The sequence below is a fragment of the Nannospalax galili genome, unplaced genomic scaffold (genome assembly GCF_000622305.1).
Source record: "Nannospalax galili isolate Female #2095 unplaced genomic scaffold, S.galili_v1.0 scaffold1287, whole genome shotgun sequence".
NCBI lineage: Eukaryota > Metazoa > Chordata > Mammalia > Rodentia > Spalacidae > Nannospalax > Nannospalax galili.
Genome location: NW_008357051.1, coordinates 1449798 through 1474799, shown reverse-complemented (window position 1 = coordinate 1474799; position 25002 = coordinate 1449798). Strand labels below are relative to the sequence as shown.

At 43.3% G+C, this 25002-nt stretch overlaps 1 protein-coding gene across 1 annotated transcript in view; it reads left to right on the top strand.

The window, feature by feature from the left end:
- The window catches only part of Ext2 (exostosin glycosyltransferase 2), a 162149-nt gene that overhangs the window by 106777 nt on the left and 30370 nt on the right, over nt 1-25002 (top strand). Inside the window, exon 10 of the mRNA XM_008855042.3 lies at nt 8986-9152. Within this exon, the coding sequence (XP_008853264.1) occupies nt 8986-9152 (167 nt within the window). The remainder of the gene's footprint in view (nt 1-8985; nt 9153-25002) is intronic.

The window sequence follows — 25002 nt, the reverse complement described above, 5'->3', positions numbered from 1 at the left end:
TACTCATTGAGCCATCTCCCCAGCCCAGTAAATAGCTATTTTAAATAAGAGTCCTATATTATGCCCTGAAGCATAGCTGCTATTTTAAGTCAGTTATATAGTAATGCCAGTTTTTCCTTTCTCTTGACACTATAATGTGAGTGGCCGGTTTTCAGCATTTTTGCTTTGTTTGACTCTTAATAGAAATAAAGGAAGGCTGAGTATGATTGAGCACATCAATAATCCTAACATACAGGAGGCTTCTGTAGCAAAGGGAGCATCAGTGGAGAAGGCATGAGGAAAAGCAAAGTCAGGTGTGATGTCACACAGCTGTAAACCCAACTCTGAAAAGTTAAGGCAAGTTTGAAGCCAGACTGGGCCACATAGTAAGACTCTGTCAAGACTATTAATAATAATAATAATAATAATAATAATAATAATAATAATAGAGAAAGAATAGGGGAAGGGGAGGAAGAAGTTGGCTTTACCTAAGGAGGGACAAGAATGATGATGAGGAAATGGTAGAAGAAATGCAAAAGGATCAGTGGAGAGAGGAAGGAATTAGAGAGAGCCTCTTCTGGGCCACATAGAGTCATCAGTTACGGCTGTCTTTTTACAGAGGAGTGAATTGAAGGTCCTACTTTGTAACTTAACCAAAGCCCCTTCACTTACAAAGGATGTGGTGCTTTAAGTTGGAGGACACCCTTGTGGATCTGGAATGTAGCCATGTGGCATTCACATGGATGAATTTGCTCCTGTCTACAAAGGCTACCAGCTTAGAGGGAGAGTTACCCAGCCCCATCATACCATCCTGCTCACAAGGCCAAGTGCAGGCTCTACTGTAGGGTGATGGAGATGTGAATGACTGATTGGCCCCTCACACTAGCCAAACATGTACTAAGCTAGCACTCTGTGCCCTATAAGCACATACATTTGTTATCTGTCATTCAAAATCAAAAGCTTAAAGCCTGCCGAAGAAGCCTCTCCTCCTAAGCCCTGGATAGCCAATTTGGCATGCCTGGATCTGAGTCACTTCTTTTAGGCAGGTCTGAAAGAGAAACTGTTCTTTCCGTCTTGGTGCCAGTCTCTGCACTGAGGAGTGAAAGGCAGAACAAGACCCCAGGGTTTGGAGCTGGGTTGCTAGTTTAGTTTTTAAATACTTTGGCTCCAAGGAAAAATGAGAGCCCTTACCTGATAGGGCCTCCATTGTGGCATGTGTCGGCTGGACACGCTTCTTTCTGTGGGTGGTTTTAGGCCAGGGCTCTGGCTCTGGTGATGTGGTTATTTGGGGAAAACATGACCACGTTTAATCTCCTGTGGGTGTTTGTTGGATTGGTAAATGGGACTGTTAGCCACAGTCCCTGTGCCAACGAAGGCATCTGATTTTTCATCTACAGCATTAGGAGCATATTAATTTTTAAAAAACAGGCAAGTCTAAGGCTTTGAATATTAGAGTGAAAATGTTTTTCGCTTTCTCTACGTTTACTAAAATAAATATTGTGGTTAGCACGTCTGCAACTAGAGGATTGGCGTAGGCAGCTACCTACTCCTTCCCACTTTTTTTGTTTTGTTTTGTTTTTCACATCTACTAATTATTATTATTATTTTTAATCATTTAAGAAAAATTTTAATAACAACTACATGATTAGAAGACGCATTTCACTACAGATTTAACATATTCACTAACACACTCCAGAGCAAGAGTACATCTCTTTCACAAGTGGGTGCAAGTTTCTAGGTTCACAGTTGAGTTAATACAGTTATACAATATTGAACTCAGTATAAGCCCTGTAAGACATAAAATTGAATGAGTTTTTTAACCTTTAAAAAAGATCTCCATTTCATTTTAGAATATATCATTCCTTGCAGAAAGACTCATTGGTTTTGCTACTAACACTGAGATGTTGGCGCATGCATCTCTAATATGTATGCACCTGATTATTACTAGTCATACTCGGTTGCACTTGGATCCCTGGCACCTGAGTATGTCTATGAAGTCATCGGGTGGGTTTCAAAAAATTTCCAACTCAACCAAATACTTTCTTTCCACTTTTGGTTACAGTTAAGTCAAAATTGCTGAGTTTGATATTTAAGTCAATATGAAGACTAGGCAATAAAAATCTCTAGTGAGTTTTTGTCACATTGCTTTTGGTCTGTGTCAAAAATAAATTTTAAAAAGCTACTGCCCTCCTCTCTCTGGCTCTTTAGTTCTAGACTTGATGGATATAGATGTTTACCTTGAACCCTGGGCTTGGTCTAGATGAAGCTTTAGCTAACACATTGCAGTCAGGTGTAATTCAACCTTTAGTTTTAGATCAATTTCAATATGAAATTGACATCAGGAGCCTTTCCTTCTCCCAGATTCAGTTTGTGACTGTCACAGCCCTTAGTGGCAGGGTGGGCTTGGCTGTGCATGTCTGGACGGCCATCCCATAAAGAAGAGCAGGGAGGAGAGGAGGCAGCAAACTTCCTCCTGCTCAGTTCTGGGTCTGGGGAAGTCGGGTCACTGGGAGCCCTGTAGAGAGGAGCCATTTGGGCCCTTCTGCAGTGGGCTTAGTGGGGAAGTAGTCCAACAAGTCACCTTGTATGCAGTGGGATGGACTCAGGATCATTTAGCCAAGACAAGCATTACTTGCCTTTGTATGTATGCCACCTTGCAGAGAAATTCCTGTTCCTTACATTTCTCTTGATAGTCAATGTGAAAAAACAAAAAACATTAGTCAGTACACTTAAAAATCCTTGACACTGGAGTTTTCTTCCTTTGAGCTGCACTAAAGCACATACTGTTAAGTTATCTGGTCATCTGGCTAGGCTATCTGTATTTCACAGGTTTGTCTTTTTCATAACTCATGTTCTTCTTGTTGCATGTGTGAACAGAAGGCAACCTTTCTATTTTGCCTGGTTTACAGTCACAAGATTAGCTGCTACAGCCAGGAGTGTGGCATATACCTTTAATCCCAGCTCTCCAGAGGCTGAGGCAGGAGAATCTCTCTGAGATTGGGGCCAGCCTAGTCTATAAAGTGAGTTCCAGGCCAGCTGGGGCTATAGGGAAGCCCTGTCTCAATGCAAAACAAAACAACAAACAAACAAACAAAAACAACAAAAGATTAGCTCCTACAGCCGAGGATGTGCTGTTCCACTTAGAATTTAAAGGGTTAAAAGAGACCCCACACAGGCTCAGTCCTGGACTAGAACCTAGGACTTCTAGCTCTGACGCTGTTTCCTGCTACATCCGCAGAGCCATCTCCACATCCGTCTGTCTGACCTTACAGTTCTCAGCAGAGAAGCAGCATTCCTCCTGCTTCGTAAGAGTGCTCTGTGACAGTGATGGGGCATGGTGCTCTTACACCCAGTTACCTGATGCCGCTCCCATTTTAGGAATAGGAACTGTGCTAAGTGTGTCACATATTCTCCCCAGGACTTATTACATCCCGAGAAGCTACTCTCACCCCCCTTTCGCAAAAAATCAGGAAGATGAAGTTCAGATTCGTAATTTTCCTGGCAGAGACAATGGTAAGCACGGACTCTGGCCTGAAGCCTGTGTGTTCCCTTTGCACTGAGCCTGCTGGTCTGGTCAGGCTTTTTTAAGTTCCCTGATTTGGGATTAGGGAGACCTAGGTAGGTCCTTATCAGAGACTCAAAGAAAGAAAAGCAAATCTATTGTTTTGAAAACACTTTTCTTTCTCCCTGAATTTTTCCCCTTCTTTGTACCTCCTTTCTGCCTCTTCTGCCCTAGGCCTAATGTTTTCTGAACACAACCATTCCAGGATTAAAATTCCACACACTTGTCTGCATTCAGAGCTCCACCTTCCACAGCACTGAAGCTAGAAGCTGGCACTTTCCTCTCAGATAAGACAAAGCAAACAGGTGGGAATTCTCCTCAGCACCGTCTTGGGATGGAGATGGCCCACAGACTGTTTGCGCAAAGCTGACTTTTGGCTACCTATACCCCACATAGCACAGGGGAAAGTGATGGTATTTGTAGAAAAGCCATGACTCATTATGAATCTCCGTCTGTGCCCCATATTGTCCTCCTTGGCTTTCATCACCCTCTAAAACTTCCCATCAAAGACTTTACAGGGGCACGTTAGCCTTATGGACATTGTCTTGAGTAATTATTTGGATATATGTAGGTGAAGAATGTGGAAATGCCTGTGGGGTGAATAGGCTCCACATACTTCCCAAGTGAAAGTCCAGACTCTGGCCAGCACACAGACATGTTTCCACTTAACTGTGGCGGCTCACCAACTTTCTGCACAAGAGGGGAAACTGAGCTGTTTGTTGCAAAGATCCGCATCTTCAGTTTTATTGGTCTGTGAGGCATGTTCAGTTCTGTGGCAGGGGTTCTGCCTACTTGAAAGTGGGCATGGTGAACCAGGAGAATAGTTTCTGTACTCAAGAGGCTGAAGTGGGAGCATCACAAGTCCAAGCCAGCTTGGGCTACATGGTGACCCTGTCTCAAAAAACAAACAGAAAAGTAGGTGTAGGAAGCATGAGGTGGTTCTCTGTGGTTGGATAGTCAGCATGATATGCCAGATCTAAAATGCACCACTTTGCTACCACTCTTCAAGGCTCAGAAAAATGCTTTGACTTGTTAACAGAGACTTTTAGGAAGAAACACAGCCCACAGTTAGTGAATGCCTGCCACATGCCAGCACTGTGCTGCTAAATGCATTCATTCATTTGTTCATTCATCCCCACTGTAAATCATATGAAGATTATCTATAACCAGAGAAGCAAGTTCAAAGTGATAGACTTGTTCAAGGTCACATGGCTAGTGAGTGATAGGTGTGAAGGTGTTTCCAGAGACTGTGCCTTTCTGAGCTACATTAATCCTTCTTGGAATCCTGAGCCCATGGGGCTATCTTTAGTCCCTCACCTGGTGTCAAGTAGAAATCTTTCCAAAGTTAGTGCATTCCAAGTAAAGGACACATTGTGTTGCTGAAGGCAATTAATTCCATCCTAAGACAATTCGTACCATGAGGAAATTCTTACCCCTCTGTTCTAGTCTGCTGTCGATTATTGTGACAAAACACTCTGACCAAAACCAACTTGGGGAGGAAACAGTTTATTTTATCTTACATCACCTGGGTCACAGTTCATCACTGAGGGAGCCCAAGGTATGAACTCGGGGCAGGAACCTGAAGGCAGGAGCTGAAGCAACAGGCCATAGAGGAATGCTGCTTGCTAGCTTGGTTCCTTGGCCCATTCTCAAGACTGCTTTCCTTTTCTTTTTACTTTACTTTTCTTTTTTTTGTCTCTTCTACCTCCTGAGTGCTGGGACTAAAGGCATGCGCTACCACACCTGGCAAGACTGCTTTCTTATACAATACAGGACCACCTGCCCAGAGTGGCACTGCCCACAAGTGGGCTGGGCCTGTCCAGATCACTCAACAATCAAGAAAATGCCCCACAGACATGACTACAGACCAGTTCAATGGACACAATTCCTCAATTGAGGCTCCATCTACCCAGTGTGTCAAGTTGATAACTAAAGTTATCCAGTATACCTCTTTTTTATTTTTGGTGGTAGTAAGGATTGAACTTGGGGCCTCAGGTGTGCTAAGCAAGTGTTATACCACTGAGCCCAAATCCTACCTATTTTGAGTCTGAATCAGTGTTCTCTAACTCCCACCTAGCCATTGGTTATGGCTTTAACTCTGGAGGCCGAAGAGAAGAATTCCCTTCTCCTCTGACAGCCTTTCCTGACCACCTCACCATGATAATCAGACTTCAGTTACAAGACAAAAACCACACAAAAATTTCAACAGGAAAAATTCACTACAAAGAATGGTGAACTAGTAACAGGATTTGTCTGTTACAGTAAAGAGAACATGACAAGTTGTGAACTTGGGAGGCCAGATCCCCAGCTGGGTCTGAGAGTCACTTTGTTGAAGGGTTAGGGCTGTGGCCACTAGGTGATGAAGCATGCTTTGAGTACCACAGGCCAAGGTGATAGCAGGAAACCAACTACCCACTCCATACCCCCAGAATTCAATAGGACTCTGCCTGAGGGTGCTGCTGAACCTACTGGGAAACTATCTGGGGCATCAATAGAGCTCACCTGGAACCAGCCCTGTGGAGAACATTGGCTGAGCCGCAGCTCTCACTTCCACAGGAGCCAAGGGAAGCCACCTCCAGGACTGCCACTCACACTTGCTACCTGCCTGCTAGCTGCCTGCTGCAAGAACAGTGCAGGAGGCATGGCAGAACCAGAAATGTTCCCTTCCTACAACTGTGAGCCTCCAGTGCCCTCTCCTGACAGAGCATGACATGGTGCCAGCGGGCAAAGGCAGTGAGTTCACAGGGCCCCAACTCTAGCACAACTGAATCTGAAGCTGTGAGGCAGAAACCTAACCTACATGGTAATTTCTTTAAGCCTTCTCCACACATCCCGGATTCAGATGCCTATGCTCTCCTCCATGCTCCTTCCAAATGGCTGGCTGTGTTTGCGGGTTCTTGTTGTATGTCGTAGCGTGTAAGTGTAAACACGAAATCTAACACAGCAATTCTCAATTCGTGAATTGGGCACTCTGGGCATCCCTAAGACTCTCCCAGGGAGTCTGGGAGGATGAAATTATTTTCATAGTAAGTCGTTCTTTCCCTTTCCCATCTTCTGTTCTTTCACAAGGGGGTGGTGGAGTTTGCCACAACCTGCACAGCATGAGATGACATTGCCACTCTGCAGGCTAATGCAATGGGTTTGTGTTTTAGAATTTCCTGTTTTAATTTCTAATACAGTGAATACTGAGTGTGTATTTGTATATGTACATTTGTATGAATATGTATATATTATACATGAATTTATATAAAATTAAATTAAATTCCTTTGAGATTCTTGATATTTCTAAGAACACTAGGCCAGAAAGTTTGAGAACTATTTTTTGGTCTAGTAACTAAGGCTATACCCTTCTTTATTTTAGATATTTACTCACGGTTTATAAGGACCTGAGAACTAGTAGATATGCAACAGGGATTTTATTTAGCTGAAATAGGGAGTGTGATACCAGTGAGAATTGGATTCTTGAACCTTCAGAGTTTTAGCCCAGATTTAGAGAAACAAGTTCCTGAAGCTGCTGTGGATTATGGTACAGATCATGTTTGTTCTTTGATACTCAACAGACTTAATTACTAGCCTTACCACTTATTGCCTGTGTCCACTGGACTATTTAATTAGTATATCTGAGCTATGTAATACTGCTGTGGACGTGATGTTTGATCATAGAGGGTCATTGGGAGTACTAAAGGATAATGCATCTCTAAAGGGACTGGCATATACTGACTGAGCAATGAAGGACCCCTGCTCTGCTGATTCCTGAGAAGGGACTTCCTTAAGAATTCAGAGAGGAAGACCAGAGAGATAGCTCAGTGGTTAAGAGCACTGGCTGCTCTTCCAGAGGACCTGGGTTTGGTTCCCAGTACTCACAGGACAGCTTAAAACCATCTATAACTCCAGTTCTAAGGGATCCAACATCCTCTACTGGTCTCTGCAAGCATTGTACACACAGGTGCACTTACATATTTGCAGACAGAACACTCTTACACATAAAATAAAAATAAATAAATAAATAAATAATATTTTTTAAAAAAGAACTCAGAGAGGGCTGGCTAGATGGCTCAGTGGGTAAAGGTACTGGGCACACACCTGACAATCTGAATGATTCCTGGATTCCACATATGCACTGGCAAGGTACACGCATGCACATACATACACATGCACACGCACACACAACACACACATGGAAGAAAAGAAGGAAGGAAAACCAAGAGGCTCTTAGAAAATGCAGAGCTCTCATTTGCATGCCCATGCATTTATCCCCCAAATACTGGTTGATAAGGTGCCAGGAATGAAACTAGAATTAACTGTTGTCGCCCTTTAAAAGATTGGCCCAGAAGATAGTCTCTTTGGGTTTGATCCTTTCCTAACCACTTTATGTTCTGTGCCACAGGCTTATTTAAAATTGTGTCTTCCTTAACTATGGGATCTCTCTGTTACATACAGGCCCTTTCTAAGTACATTACATGGTTGTAGTACATTATAATGTGCAGACGTCAGATATTCAACCTTTGGTCAGCTAGACTGCCTTTTTGCTTTGACTTTCCCTCTGCTTTGCATTTCTTTCAGTTTGGTAATTTTGGAATAGCTGAGATTGCATCTCACAGTTGCATGAAGGAGTTTTTGGAAGCAGCACTATATTTAACTTTCCTGTTCTCACTTGACAAACGAATTGTGCTCTGGGTCTGTGTATATCCATACTGTACTGACAAAGAATTGACTGCATACTCTGCTAAATGCAGAATTTAAAATAGCAACCCATGTGTTTGAATTGCTCTATTCATTTTACAGTAGAGTGGGGAAAACAAGTCAGACAAGTCATGCGTTGTTGTTTCTTCAGCCCACTAGAAAATCCCACGTAATCAGACCTAGAAATCTGATACTTGCTCTGTTAATTGACCATGTGGAGAAACCAAACCTGGTGATTCAGGGAGGAGAGGATCAAGTGTTGTTAGGAAGGCTATACTCAGCCGGGGACACTCGCTGTGCTCCGTAAGTTCAGTTCCACCCACTGGCTGTCCATGGTGGCAGGAGACCATGTCACAGGTGAATGTGTCACAGGCATCCCCAGGCAGGGGCTGCATATCCTAGCAGACCTTTAGGCAGGCTTTGAACTGGGCACACCAGCAGAAAAGGAGTCTGCAGAGTGTCTACCAGGTGAGATAAGTTCTGGTAGGAAAGCCAAATTCTGAGACCACAGTGATCTAGACTCTGTCATTGTGATCCCAGGCATGTCTTTTTGCTTCTCTGCATCTCTGTTGTGAGTTGAAATCAACTGAGAACTGGTAATGCCATAACAGTTTAGAGAGAGTGGCACATTAGTCAGGACCTTCTGACCCAGCTCTGTACTTGCATCACTTCCCCTCTCTGTGATGGGACAGGATGCTCATACCCCTGACTCCTCACCAAGCTAGGCAAGTGGTAAGGACCTTATTTTATTTTTCTTCCAGAGTCTCTGTGGCCCAAAATCCGAGTTCCTTTGAAAGTTGTGAGGACTGCTGAAAACAAGCTGAGTAACCGTTTCTTCCCTTATGATGAAATTGAGACAGAAGCTGTCCTGGCCATTGATGATGACATTATCATGCTGACCTCCGATGAGCTGCAGTTTGGTTATGAGGTAAGGAACTCTTCAGCCATTCACTTAAAGACTGAGTCCCTGCTGGTCTTTCCTGAAGGAAAGAACATTCTCTTCTATTCTCTAGAGTCATAATTGCTAAACTGCCTGGATGAGTACCTGTGAGTGGGTTATGAAGCTGTTCTTTAAACTAAGGGAGCCCAGTTCCCCAATGACATTGTGGCCTCCCCTGATTGGAAGTTCCTAAGGAGAATCCAGGGGATATTTTCTAAAGTGTGATGATGTATTCTATCAGCATTTTCCTGCCTCGAGCCACCAGGCTCTGCAACTTGCTGTCAGTCCTACATGGACAGGCTCGCTGCCTGTCTTTAGAGAGGAGCAGATTTTGTCACTGCTCCCTTGGGGCCACTGATGGATTAGGCTGGGTTCAGGGTCAAGCGTGGAAACCAGTAAAAGTCTCATTTGGGGGAAAGTACCAGAGCCCCGATGGCAAGCAGCAGTAGGAGCTGATGATGCCTGTCAGGGAGGATGTGCTTGCATTGCATGCCAGTAACAGCAGAGGCCCGGTAGAGTGGACAAATCACAGCTTTGGCTGGCACGGGGCACAGTGGTGAGAGTTATCCCATAATCATCCTGCCTTTGAGGGAAAGGAACCATTTTCTTTAGTTTCCTCAGGTTTTGTTGAATTTGGAGTTCTAAAGAAATGAAAATTTATTCAATGCAGACATACTTTTGCATGTTTTTTATAGAATCTTATTTTCTTTTTAAAAAATTATTTTATGTATTTGAGTGTTTTTACCTGCATGTATGTAGGTGCACCATATGTGTGCAGTGCCCACAGAGGTCAAGAAGAGAGTGTCAGATTCCCTGGAAATGGAGTTATGGTTGGTTGGTAGCTGCCATGTAGCTGGGAACCAAATCCTGGTCCTCCGTAAGAGCAGTCAGTGTTCTTAACTGCTGAGTCATCTCTCCAGCCCCTAGAAATTTATTTTCAAATCCTTAAAGGTGGTTCTTAAGGGGGAAGAAAGGAACCTGTACACATACCACAAAAATTAAAAGCTTAATTAAGTTCTCCATGTTGTATTATTTTAAAATATAACCCCTGTGCCGGATAGCTTTAGTGTCAGTTTGGCACACCTGGGTTGAGGGAACCTCAGTTGGGGAATTTCCCCCATTGAACTGCCCTGTGGCCAGTCTGTGGGGTATCTTCTTGATTATTGAATGATGTGGGAGGGCCCAGCCCATTGTGGGTGGTGCCACCCCTAGGCAGGTGGGCCTGTGTTACATAAGAAAGCAGGCTGAGCAGGGGTGGGGAGCAAGTCAGTAAGCAGCGATCCTCCATGGCCTGTGCTCCAGCTCCTGCCTCCAGGTTCCTGCCCTTGGGCTCCCTGATGAACTGTGACCCAGGAGATATAAGACAAATAAACCCTTTCCTCCCCAAGTTGGTATTGGTCAGAGTATTTTGTCACAGCAATGGAGAAACAAACTAGGACAACCCCCATTTGAGTGTGACAGAAAGCTGTTGTGGATTGCATTGACATGCGATGATGCCCTTGTCAGGTGTTTGGCCAGTGAAAGGCAAGGGAGTGACGATGAAGCAGGCTTCATCTCCTGGATTTGCTTTCATTCTTAGGTGATTTAAATCTTCACACCTAGGATACAGGTAGGTTTGCCAGACCATTATTCCTGCTTTTGAAGAAAGCCCCTTGACAACTGTTTCTCTAGCCAAGCTATGGGAGAAAAGGACTTTTTCCTGCCAGTCTCTCTTCATTGGGTACAGTGATTTCAAACTGTGCCTGTTTGTTAGCTTTTGTGGCAAAGTGAAATAGGAACAAGATTGCTCAGAGATGTGGCCAAGGAGGACATAGTGTGGCCTGCTCAGTGTTTCTGGTTGCTGTGAAGGAAGTCTAATAAAGAAAGCTTGAGCTAAATGTGCTCCTGAGATCTCTCTCAGCCTTGAGATGAAATCTGGTCTTAACTTATTCTTACATAAAATGGCAATGAAAGTTCCCCTTCCCAGGATAACCTTGCACAGTGCCTGCTACATAGCGCTCAGGAAGCACTTGGCAGATACCATGCTGGTTATTGTACTCAACCATGAGTGCATCTGTGATTCTTCTGGGGTTTTGTTGATCGGCATGTTCCTCTGGAAGAGGGTGCTCAGTTGAGTGGATTCAGAGGACAAGAGGATGGTGCTTCTGATTCTTGTCTCATATTCTAAAGCCTGGAATTAATTTTCATGTAGCAGTCAGGAACAGTCCTGACTAAATAAGTCAGTCAATAAAAATTTGCATCTTAGGGGAATTCTATTGGAGCCTGGGACCATTTCTTTGTGGCATTGACCAGAATCTGCTAGAATTATTATTTTGTGAATTCTGACTCTTCCTTTTATACCAACTCAGATATTGCCATGTCAATGAAACTTTCTCACAGTCCCCAGGCTAGAGGAGGTTCACAGCATTCTGCACCTCTTGGTTAGCAAGTAATGAATTGGGAGCGATGCTGTTTAGTGTTCAACTTTTCTTCTAGGATGTAAGCACCATGGTGGGAGCGCTGTCTGTCTCATGCTGTGCCACACTCTCCATGCCTAACCCAGTTCATTGCACTCAGCAGTTACTCAGTGCTGCTTGATGAATGGATAGTGTCCACTGCCAGAATGCACATGCAAGATCAGGAATAGATTCTTTTAGCCTTCTCTATAGTGATTCATAACTAGATGCAACTATTTTGTAAAACAGAATTTAAAGTGTCAAACATGTTTTAGCCCAATTTTTGTTATTATAACAAAATACCTTAGACTGAATGACTTTGTTGATTGATCAATTGAAATTTATTTTTTTAGATAGATCTCATGTAGTAGCTCAGGCTAACCTTAAACTCAGTATATTGTGGAGGGTGACCTTGAACTTCTGATCCTCCTGCCTTTACCTCCAGAGTGCTGGCTTGGTGACTTCATAAAGAAAAGCTGATTTAGCTCACAGTTCTGGAGACTCAAGGGCAAGGCACCATCATTAGCCTGCCTCTGGCAAGGGCCTTGTGATTGATGCTACAGCGAGAGGAGTTTGTTCAGGAAGGGAGATCACTTGTCAAAACAGAAAGTCAAAGAGCAGGTCATGGGTCAGGACATCTTATGACTATTCATCTTCACAGAGCTCTGGGGACCCACGAGAGCTCCTTTAATCCCTTCTGATGATCATGGCCCTGTGACCTGAAGACCTCCCACTAGGCCCCATCCCTTAAAGTTTTCATATAACCTCCACCCCATTAAATTGAGGACCAAGACTTCGCCATGTGAACTGTTAGGGGACAAACCACATCCAAACCACTGCAGCATTTGCTGTATTACTAGCCATTCCTCTGTTCAGATTTAACCCACAGCAGTACAAATACATGTCTACACAAATGCCTATATACTGATAGTCATATCAATTCTTGTTTATTATAGCCAAAAACTGAAGGGAAATAAAACCAGTGTCCGTCACATGGTCCAATGGATAAACAAATGCAGTAGAATATGACTCAGCTTGTGTATATATAGAGAGGATTTGTTTGGAGGGGTGAGGGTATAGTGCTGGCAATCAAACCCAGGGCCTTTTGCCTGTCAGGCAAGCATACCTAACCTCTCACCCTTAAATAAGAATGAACTACTGATATGTGCAACAATGTGGGTTTTTTCACCATAATTTTGTTGAGTTAATGGAACAAGATGAGGAAGAGAGCATGGTTTATTTATGAGTCCACATGTGCAAAATTCTAGATAATGCAGTGTGGTGACAGAAAGATCAGTGGCTGCCTGTCTGTACTCCCCAGTGCTGGGGTTGCAGGCATGTGCACCTAGCTTTCTTATGTGGGTGTTGGGGTTTGACCACAGGTCTTCATGCTTGGCACAGCAGACACACTTATCCACTGAGCCATCTTCTCATCCCCAAGTTATAAAATTTAAATGGAAAGCCAGACTATTTTTGACAAAGAACAAAGTTACAGGACTTGGACAATCTTATTTTAAGACTTACTGTTTTAAGACTTACTAAATAAAAATAGGAAATAAAATATAATATTGTGAAGTCACAGCAATCAAGACACAGTGCTATCAGTCTAAATTTAGGCACATAGGTCAGTGAGACAGAATTACGAGTGCAGAGATAGGCACTGTTTTGTGAACCTTTCTTGGGGAGACAAACATCTACTCACCCCAGATAAAGCCTCAATGGCAGACTAAAATAATTCCACTCGAGTCTATCTTGGTGAACCAATGTGTTTCCTTAGGGTTACTGTACTAAACTTATATGGGCAACTGACCAGCACTACACCACTGAAAAAAAAATGTCTCTGCCCTAGTGCTACTGCCTGCCCATCGTTGGGGAGAGAAAGGGCTTTGTGAGTCCATCTCCCCCTCCATGATGGAATATTAATGGGTCTAATCTTGTGCAGGTCTTATGTGTGAAAAAGGTAATGACCATGTCATGCCCAGAAGACAGCATTCCGCAATACATATGTATGGCCAGGTAATTTTCAACAAGAGACCCAAGTCAGTTCAATACAGATGATAGGACTTTTCACCAAATGAGTAACAATGTATTATACAAACTTTTTTTAAAATGATGCTTATGGGGATAGAGAGCTGGCTCAGTGGTTAAGAGCACAAAGGACCCGGGTTCAGTTCCCAATACCTGCATGACTGCTAACAACCATCCATAACCCTAGTTCCAGGGGATCAGATGCCCTCTTCTGACCTCTGTGGGCATTGCATGACACAGGTGCACTTGTATACATGCAGGCAGTATACTCATACACATAAAATAATAATAGATAAAATATTAAAAATAAAATGAAGCTTATTTCATACTATGCATAAAATTTTAACTCAAAGCTGGGTATGGTAACATACACCTGTAATCACAGCACTTGGCTGTGAGGCACAATGGTTCAGGTTTGAGGTCAGCTTGGGCTATGTAGTGAGTTCCTGAGCTACATTGTATGCCCCCGCCCCATCTCAAAAAATAGATAAATAAGGGGCTGGAAATATGGCTCAGTGGTTAAAAGCACTAGCTGCTCTTTCAGAGAACCTGGGTTCAATTCCCAGCATCTACATGGTGGTTAACAACCATCCATAATGCCAGTTCCAGGGAATCAGATGCCCCCTTCTGACCTACATGGGTGTTGTATGACATGGGCGCACCTACCTATATGCAGGCAATGCACTCATACACATAAAATAAAAATAAGAAATAAAATGAAAAAAATAAATAGGGACTGGAGAGATGGCTCAGCAGTTAAGAGCACTGGCTGGATTTCATTCCCAGCACTCACATGGTAGCTAACAACCATCCATAACTGCAGTTCCAGGGAATCTGACACCCTCTTCTGGCCTCTGTAGGCATTGCATAGGTGCACTTACATGCAAACAAAACACTCATACACATAAATTAAGATTAAATAAATAAAAAAAATTTTAAAATAAATAAATAAAGGTGATTTGTGAATTCCAGGGCTGGAAAACAAAATTAGGGAGTACAACTAAACTAGTACTTAGGGAAATTTTATAATACTAATGCTTGTATTAGAAAAGAATAAAAATCTAAACTCGGGTCTGGAGAGATGGCTCAGCAGTTAAGAACACTGGTTGTTCTTGCAGAAGACCTGGGTTCGAATCCCAGCACCCACATGGCAGCTAACAACTGTCTGAAACTCCAGTCCTAGGGGATCCGACAGCCTCTTCTGACTTCCACCAGCATTGCACAACACAGGTGCACTTGCCTACATGCAGGCAATACACAAATACACATAAAATAAAAATAATAAATAAAATTTTAAAAAATCTAAACTCAGTGATCAAAAATTCATTCTAAGAAGTCAGGAAAAAGTAAAAGTAAAACAAAGAAAAGAATAAAGGCAGATAAGTGTTAGAATCAGCATATAGTAGAAAACAGGCTCACAGAGGAAATTAACACAGGCTCTTTTAAATTAATGCAGTGGCACTTTTAAAGATTAGCAAAATACATAAACTCCCAAGTTTGACCACTTTCTCAAAAGAGAAAATGCAAATTGTTATTATCAGGAATTGTTATAGTCTGAATATTAAACGTTCCCCATAGACTTTTCAGTGTTTTTTACCTGGTTCCCATATTTTGGGAGATTGTTTTCTCTCTCACTCTCACTCTCTCTGTCTCTGTCTCTGTCTGTCTCTTCTCGCTCTCTCCCTCTCTCGCCCTTCTCCTTCCTTCTCCACTGCCTCTCCCTCTCGCACCCCTGTCTTCCAAGAAGAATGTAAAAGTCCTGCTACATACTCCTGACTATGCTGTTTCACCCAAGTTCATGGGGCCAAGCAGCAATGGACTGAAATCTGGGAAGCCATGAGCCAAAATAAGTCATTCCTCCCTTAAATTGTTTCTATCAGGTATTTTGTCACAGCACTGAGAGAAGTAACTAATACAGAAAATTGGTGTAGAGAAATGGGGGTCATTGCTGTGACTAACCCTAACCATTTGATTCATTGGCCTTTGGAACTGATTTTCAGGAGGAATTATAAGAGTTTGGAAATGTAGACTGGAGAAGTTCTGGAAGGTGCAAGCAAAAATTAGTGAGCCATTCCTACTGGAGCTCAGAAGACCAGAAGACTGATAGAAATGTAGACAATAAGTACTGAGCCGGTTAGGTTCAGAGAAGAACAAGGACTCTGATGAAAATGGACCAGCTACCATTTGCATTATATTCTAGCAAGGAGTTTGTCTGCATTTTGTCTGTGTCCTCAAGCTCTGGTGGAGAAAAATTCAAGACAGTAAAGCAATCGGGGTGTAGAATGGTTGTTAAAGCTGGTTTTAGCCAGATTTACAGCAAAAGTCAGTAGCAAAAAGCATAGCAGAAAGATTTGAAAAAACAATGTGCAGTCTGGCCAGAAAAGGAACAGTTTGAAAGTTGTAGACAAGGAGGGTGTGGTCGCTAAAGAGATTGGTATCATTAAAAAGAAGGAACAATAAATAAGCCAGGCGTGGTGGTACTTGCCTTTAATCCCAACACTGCACTTGGGAGGCAGAGGCAGGCAGATCTCTGTGAGTTTCAGGCCAGCTGGAAACCCTGTCTGAAAGCACAACAAAAAACAAAAACAAAGCAAAAAAAGGGACAATAGAAAAACACCTTGAGGGCTTCTCAGGAATGGACCAGGCCCCACCCCTTGCAGTCTCCAGAGTATAAAATCATAAACTCCTTCAAAGACTTTTCCTTGAGAAGAACAAACCTACAGGACACCTCACTGATGCAGCACTATCTAAAGAAGTGTTTTCCTGGCAGACCTTGGTGCTGTCACCTGATGCTGGTGCTATAGACATGCAGAATGCAAGAGCTATGGAGTCATGGAGGCGTCCACCCAGATTTCGGAGGAAGGCCCCACAGAACACCCCTAAGGGGGCAGTGCATATAGCTGTGAGGGTGAAGCTACAGAGGCGGTGGACACCCAGGGTTGTTGGAGTTGCCAAGAGCATGGGACATCTGCCTAGGGACGCCAGAGGCAGTGGATGGGACCTGCCCAGAACAGAGGCCATGAGTACTGCAGAGAGCAAGACAATAGGGGTGGGGCTTTGTAAACCGGTTAGAGCTTACATCCTGCCACCACATGTCCAGGGTGCTAGACAAGGAACTATAGGACTTAGTGCTTGCCTTGCTGAGTTTTGGTCCTGCTTTGGTCTGATCCTTCCTTGCTGTTTTCCTGGTTTTATCCTCTGTAGTGGGAATGTTCACTCTGTGCCATTGTAACTTGCTATTTATTTTATAGGAGCTTATAGCAAAGGGTTTGCCTTGAGACTCAGAGGAGACTTTGGACTTGAACTTTTAAACAATTAGGAGTTAAAAGATGGACTAAATACATTTTGTCTATTTGTTAAATGGGGAACTCTTAAAGATGAACTAAATACATTTTGTATTATGAGATGACCATGAGCCTTTAGGGCTCTGGAATAGAATATTCTGGTTTGAATATGGAATGTGCCCATAGGCTCTTGTGCTGGACACTTGGTTCCAGCTGGTGGTGCTGGTTGGGACATTATGAAACCTTTAGGAGGCGGGGCCTAGCTGGATGAAGTAGGTCACTTGGGGCATGTCCCTAGGAACTAGCTCCTTCTTGTCCCTTTCCTTCATCCCATTCTTTCCTCTTCCTGCCCCGGTTCTTTCTGTCTGCCATGAAGAAGCCCCTCTACCATGTTTTCTTACCACTGTGAGCCCCAAGCTCATGGGGCTGAGCAGCTATAACTTGAAGTCTCTGAAACCATGAGCCAATAAACCTTCCTCTCATTGTTCTCATAGGCATTAGGGTCACAGTGAGGAGGAAAGCAGTGAATCCAGGAATGAAAGAGAATTGTCAGTGCAAATTTCCGTCCTTAAAAGAATGTTAAGAGAATAGTATAAAAACATATGAATTGGAAAAATTCTTGGAAAGTTATGACTTACAGAATATGTGTTAAAAAAATTGAAGGGTTTTGTGTGTGTGTGTGCACATGTGGGTGCATGTAACACATGTGCATGGAGGCCAGAGGTCAACTCTGGGTGTCTTCATCAATCACTGTGCATCTTATTTATAGGGATGGCATCTCTCATTAAACCTGGAGCTCACTTGTGTGGATAGACAGGCTGGCTAGTGAGCTCCAGGGAGCCCCTTACTCTTTCTTCCCTGCACCAGGATTATAGATGCACACTGTCATGCCCAGCTTTTTATGCTTGTTCTGGGGATCTGAACTGCTGTGCTCACACAGCAAGCGCTTTTCTAGTGGATCCATCTCCCCAGACCCAAGAAATTGAAGTTTTTATGCATATCTTCTCACTAAGAAAACTCCAAACCCAGATGGTTTTACTGATGATTATTTGAGGATAAAGTGATGGCTTCAGATTGAGAAAAATCTTGGAGTTTTCTGAATTTCCCTTATGGATAAGGTCCTTCCAAGCTGTTTGGAGCTTATTAGTGACTTGTTGAGAATCACCCAGCTAGCATGTGATGCTGGATAGGGGTGAAGCATGTGCAGTGCTGTTTCAATGTGCTGTATCCCATAAGGCTTCATTCTGGAAGTGCTGTGATGTTCCCTCTGTCATTCAGAATCATTTGTTAAAGTGTCCTCTTGGTGGAGGTATCAGACATCAAAATGGAATCCATGTTAGTTATTCTGCAGAGTGAGTTTAATGTGTGAAATTCTCTAATACACAGGTGTCAGAGCCGTGAAAGAGCAAACAGGAAAGGCTGACAGAGTGACTCTGGAAACCTAGGACAGGATGAAGGGGGAAGGAAAAAAAGGATGGGGGTTCTCAGGAGTCCCAGACCCAGTGCTGGGCTGTCCACATCTGAGGAGGAGCTGCTGGCTAGCTGGGTGGTTCTGAAGGCAGGATAAGGCTGGTTCTGGGGACTCAAGAGAAAGTAGAACTACCTGCTGAATGCTACCCTGGAAAGCAGAAAGTGACTCTTTCTCCATTTTTCTGTTTACAGTTTCTCCATAGTGCCCAGGTGACAGAAACAAACAGGACATCACCTGACAAAGGTGAAGTGTAATTTGCAGAGTCTCAGCTCAGCATCATAAAGCAGGTTTTAGGAGGAGGCTGAGAGTGCAGGACCATGCTGAGTGACTCACCTCCATCTCTTTGCTACTGGCATCCATGCACACTAGTCTGTGGGTAACAGCTCCTATATAAGAGCAGTAACATCATGACCCATTGGGAAGGCCAGCCCTCCCTTACTCAAGGATGCCTCTCACCTTCTCTCCACAGGACAAACTCCCAGTCCCAGCAGTCACAGTGTCAGTCTCCAGGTAACTGGTAGCTCCTTCTTTGTTCAGTCAGTTCTGCTACTTGGATGTTTGTGTTAAATAAAGTATAGGCTTTCTATTCTAGAGAAGATTGGGTGAACATATTCTACCCCGTCCCTGCTAATTACATTGGAAAGCCCTGAATAACACATGGGACAATTAGCAGAAGGTTCTGGATGATAGAAAAATAAGATAGACTGGCTTTAGAACTTGAGGACACAGGGTTTTTCCCCTCCCCGATTCCTCTATACATACCAGACTCAGAACTAGAGCAGACCTTAATGTTTACAGGCTCAGATAAAAACAGAAGCAAAAAAAAAAAAAAAAAAAAAAAAAAAAAAAAAAAAAAAAAGAAAAAGAAAAAGAAAAAGAAAGGAAAGAAGCGGGGAGAGCAGGAGAGACAGAGACAGATACTGAGAGAGACTGAGACTCTGTAGTTGGAGAATGAGGTGGAAGGCAGCCGTACACATAGAGTCCTTTAGACTGCAGCCGCTCTGCCTGCCCCAGGCCAACACATAAAAGAAGCCATAGCCCAGCCAGCTCCATGCTGGTGGTGGCAATTGTCAGGCAGAGCCCTGTCACTTATGCCAGTGATGTGCTAACAGGAGACAGAAGCAAAGGCGCTTTCCTCCCCTTATCCCCTCTCTACTCAGAGACTGTAGATTGCAACCCTGATGGCCATCCTTGCCCTACACTGCCAAGTGATATCAGCAAGGAAGCAACACAGACTGTGGGGAAGGAGGCTACCCACCACCCCCAACCTGCACCAAGCACAAGCATGCATGACAGAGGCAGCAGGCATCCCTGCCCACTTAGGGTGGTGGGAGGATCCTGGAGCCAAATTCCATTAAGCCGTGTGTGAAGTCCTGGGCCACTCCAGTGCTCCCCCTCAAAGCAGCCCACCTGTGAACCTGACTAGATCAACACAGCAGCTACTTGGAGAAATAAGATATGATATAGAATACTGCCCAGGTTTCCAGTTTGCCTCTGGGTAGCATGCAAGTCAGACTAGAATGGCACTGTAAAGACTTTAAAAACTAAATTCACATTCAGTATAGAGTGCACAAAGGTGAGCCAAGACAAGCATTCCAAACCTAAGCTCTCTGCTAAAATAGAAACTTTAATAATGTGACAGTATTAGTTGTCACCTGAGCACCCAGGAGATACACTTCCAGGCATACCTATGAGCTATGAGGGATTATAAATATTAAAGTTATTAGCTTCTGAGAATAAATGATTGTTGATTATGTTGGTTGATGTGGGAAGACCCATCTTTTCAGGGAGAGGTGAGTTGAGACAGGGTCTTCCTATAGCCCCAGCTGGCCTGGAACTTGCCATATGAATCAGACTGACCTTGATCTCGCAGAGATTCTCTTCCCCCTGCCTCCCAAAGGCGTGGACCATCCTAATGATGGGTGTGATTCCCTGGGCAGGGGATCCTGGATAGTATAAAATGGAGAGGATGTGCTGAGCACTAGTGTGCATTAAATCATTGCTTTCTTCTCTTGACTTTGGATGTGATATGCCTAGTTCTCTCAAGCTCCTGCCACTGTGACCGCTCCACACGATGGTCTATCACCCGCAATTGTGAGCCAAATAAACCTTTTCTCCCTTAAGTTGATTTTGTCAGGTTATTTTATTACAAGGACAGGAAAAAGAACCTAAGGCAAATAGGAACCAGCACCTCATAGAAATACTCAGACTCTTCCTACATTTTTTTATCATCTGAGGAAAATCACAATTTTAATGATGAAAGATAGTTTATGGGTGCCAGCACCCAGATGTTGAAGTTGTTGGAACATTTAAAACTGCTGTTGCTAAAAGTGCTCTCCCAAGCTTGTGTACTAGTGAAACACAGGGAAAAGCAGGAAGTGTCAGGAAAGGAGAGGTAAGAACAAACTGGAAATGAAGGAACTGAAATTTGAATAAATGCCCTGAATTGAAAACTGAGTGGGTTTCATAGGAGAATGGACATTACAGAAAAGAAGCAGCGGGCCTGAGGGTGAGTCAGTGGGAGTTCTTCAGTACAGACCAGAGGGAAAGGGCAGCAAACAGTAAAAGGGTGGAGAGAGCCTCAGGAACCTGAGATGGTCTGGAATTGTACAACAGTCGTTAGGGTTGCGGGAGAAGAGCAAAGTGGGGCTAAAAAAATATCTGAAGGAATAGCAGCTTCCCAAACAGCACGAGACTCAGGCTCAAGAGGCTAAGGAAACCACAGATGGCCACAGCATAAATTCTATAAATTTATATAAATCGTACGGACTGACTGCTTCAGAGCAATACTTCTGATTTTGAGTAGTAATTGGAAAGGGACTTCTGAAAAATAAGTTCATTCACATATGCAAGCACATACACAGAAGGGATGCACCTGCTGCTCCGTCCCCTGCTTCCATAACTTGGACAGAGACGTCATTGATATTTATGGTTTTTTTCCCACCACCTGCTCCACTCATTTGTTCTCGGGCAGCGCCTCATGGCTTTACCAATGTCTCCATTTCCCTAATGCTTCCAGTGCTATTCAGACTCGCTAGGTTTTTTGTTTGTTTGTTTGTTTTTGATAGATTGTGCCTTTGAAGGAGTAAAACCATTCATAATATTCTCCTGTTGTTTAAAGTTTCTAACATTTGAAGTAATGTGCTCTTTTTATTCCTGATGTTGGTAATTTCTACCCCCACCCCTGCCTCTTCCAGCTCTGTAGGGTCTCTCTTTGTAGCTAAAGCTTATGATCCTCCAGCCTCCACCTCCTGAGTGTTGGTATCATAGCTGTCACCTCTGCACTCAGATTTCTTTTTCTTTTTTAATATTTTATTATTTTTTATGTTATGTGTATTCGTATATTGCCTGCATGTAGGTCAGTGCACCCGTGTCGTGCAATGCCCACGGAGGACAGAAGAGGCTGTCGGATCTCCTGGAACTGGAGTTATGGACAGTTGTTAGCTTCCATGTGGGTGCTGGGATTTGACTGGGTCTTCTGCAAGAGCAACCAGTGTTCTTAACTGCTGAGCCATCTCTCCAGCCCATTTTTCTTTTTCTTTTTTTTAAAAAAAAGACAGGCTCTCCCTGTAGTCTCCAGCTGGTTGGGAACTCTCTATGTAGACTAGGCTGGCCTGGATTTCAAAGAGATCCACCTGCCTCTGCCTCCCAAGTGCTGGAATTAAAGATGTGCATCACCATGCTCAGCAATTTCCTCCTTTTCCTTTTAATTTTTTTTTAATGTGCATGAGTGTTTTGCCTTCATGTATGGAAGTATACCTGTGTCACACACTGCTGCAGAAGTCAAAAGAGGACATTGGATCCCTTGGAACTAGAGTTATGGACAGTTGTTAGTTACCATATGGGTGCTGGGAACCAAACCAGGGTCCCCTGCTAGAGCAGCCAGCCCCTTCCTCTTTTTCTTGATGTGTCTCGTTAAATTCCTTGTTAGGCTTGTCAACATCACAGTCCTTTCAAAGAATGGGCTTCTGACCTTCTTAGACTTTGTCTTTTGTGTATTTTGTATTAATAGCTTAGATCGTTGGTTTTAATATTGATTTTTCTGATGTATGTATTGAAATTTCTCTTTAATTACTGCTTTGAGTGTGTTCTCAGTAGTGTTTGGTTGGTTGATGTGTGTGTGTGCATGTATCTGTGTGTGCCCATGCTTTACACCTGGGGCGGCCAGAGGAGGACTTGAGGAGTCTTCGTTCTCCACCTTATTTTTTTAAATGTTTTTTCTTATTATTTTTATTTTATGTATATGCATGTGTTGCCTGCACATAGGTAGGTGCACTCATGCCGTTCAGTGCCCTTGGAGGTCAGTAAAAGGCATCAGATTCCCTGGAACTGGAGTTATGGACGATTGTTAGCTGCCATGTGAGTGCTGGGAATTGAACCCAGGTCCTCTGCAAGAACAACCAGTGCTCTTAACTCCTGAGCCATCTCTCCAGCCCTCATCCCCCTTATTTTTTTTTTATAGATTTTTTGTGTGTATTTCATACAGAACATCCCTAATAATCTTATTCATCTTTATGCCCACATCCCAAATGGTACCCTCCCATACCCTCCCCCCACTGGAGCCCACATATTCTGTCATCCTTGTTACTATCCACTGTGTTGTCAATGCCCACAGCTGTTACCCAGTGCAAGTCTATCCACTGAGTCTAGTCAGCCTATCTAGAGTTCCTTGTTTTAGGAAGACCAGCTCTTCCTCATCTAGCAGCAATCAGTTGCCAACATTCCTTTAGATAAGATTGGGGTCTGCTGTTCATTTTCCCGTTTCTTTTTTTTTTTTTTCTTTTTTGGTTTTTTTGAGACAGGGTCTCCCTCTAGCCCCAGCTGTCCTGGAACTCATTATGTAGACCAGGCCTCAAACTCACAAAGATCCACCTGCCTCTGCCTCCCAAGTGCTTGGATTAAAGGCGTGCGCCACCACGGCGGGCATTTTCCCATTTCTATGCTGGGTTATTGTCTTGGAGTCTCTTGGGCCACCCTGGCCACCAACTCAAAGGAAGCTATCTTCTGTCTGGCATAGTTTTTTGTTATGTAGCCTTTAGCTATACACATGGACTCTTAGAGAATTATACTGATCACTTTAATCTTTGGTTATACTTTCCTTTTGGGTGTTTAAGACCGTATGGTCCCAGATAAACCAATTTATTTTTACTCTTAAGGTCATTTGAGGATCTGTTCCTCAGGGGTCACATGGGCTTGGGAGGAGCCCTGGCTCCTTTCTTTTACCGTTCCGTCTTTGTGACAATATGTCACAGGTCCTGCTCGACCATGGCTGGCTTCACCTGGAAGCATGGAAGAAATATTTCTTCTGTGTTGACTCTCCTCTTTGTAGACTGGACACTGGTTCAAGTCCATCTGGTGGGGTCTCCATAGTCTCCTTGGTCAAGAGGACAGGTGACTCACCACAGTTACAGGATGTTTTGAGAGATGCTCCATAGTCTCCTGGAACTTAGTTGACCTTGGAGGGCAAGGAGCAAAAATTGTTCTTTAAGTCCCTCTGACCAGATTAGTATAGGCCTCAGAGTAAGGCTGTTAAACATCCAAGAAGGCTAGTTCCACCAGTCTGGTACTTTTAGTTACCATGTGCTACATAGATAAAGCTTGGGCAAAAACTAAACTTTCTCTGATAAACCTTGACTAACATATATTATGTTCCTTGAGCTAGTTGTATGCATAATATGTTAGTAGGTTGTTGGACTAATATGATTCCCGCTGTTTTTTTTTTTTAACCAGATAGGCATTATTTGTCTCATTGTCTAACCCTTACACCATGGTTTCCACATTTTTCCCATTTCTCCCTTAATAATACCCTTCTCATATGGTCTATCCTCTCTTGAACGCCTTCTTTCCCTTTATCCCCAAGGTTCCTTGTATAACTCTCCCTCCCCCCTCCCATTAAAATAACCCCATTTTTTATCCATATCTCCCTTATTAACACCTGTTTCCTACTGTTCTTCTCTTTCAGGTTCTTTCTTTTCCTTTACCTCCCTGGTTCCTTTTGATTATCCTGGTTCCTGTAGTTATGTCTCATCCACCTTATTTTTTAAGACAGGCTTTCTGACTGGACCTAAAAGCTCACCAGTTGATGAGGCTGACTGTGCAGCCTATGAGCTCCCAGGATCCACCTGTCTCCATTCCCCAATGCTGTAGTTATAGGCACATGACACCATACCCAGACTTTACATGTGTGCTGGACACTTAGCTCAGGTCCTTCTGTTTTTACAGCAAGCCCTCTTACCCACTAAGCCAGCTCCTCAGCTCCACATTCTCAAGTTTGGATAGATCATGCTTCTATTAGCCTTAAGTTCAAAATGCTTTGTGATTTCCTTTGTGTTAGTACCTTTGACACTTAGTTATGTAATAGCACATTGCTGATTTCTGTCACATTTTAAAGTTGTCTTTTTCCTATTGATTTCTGGTTTGACATTATTATTGTGAGAAATCTACTCTGTAGGATTTTATTATTTGAAAGTGTATTGAGATGCTAGATGTTCTGGGTGCAAGAGAGCAAGGCTCATTCTGAATTGTGGATTCAATGTTCCCACTAGGCCAGTAGGTAAAATTAGTCACCTGGTACTTCAGAGTCAAACAACCAAAAGTCCCCTACTTAATCTGTTATGAAA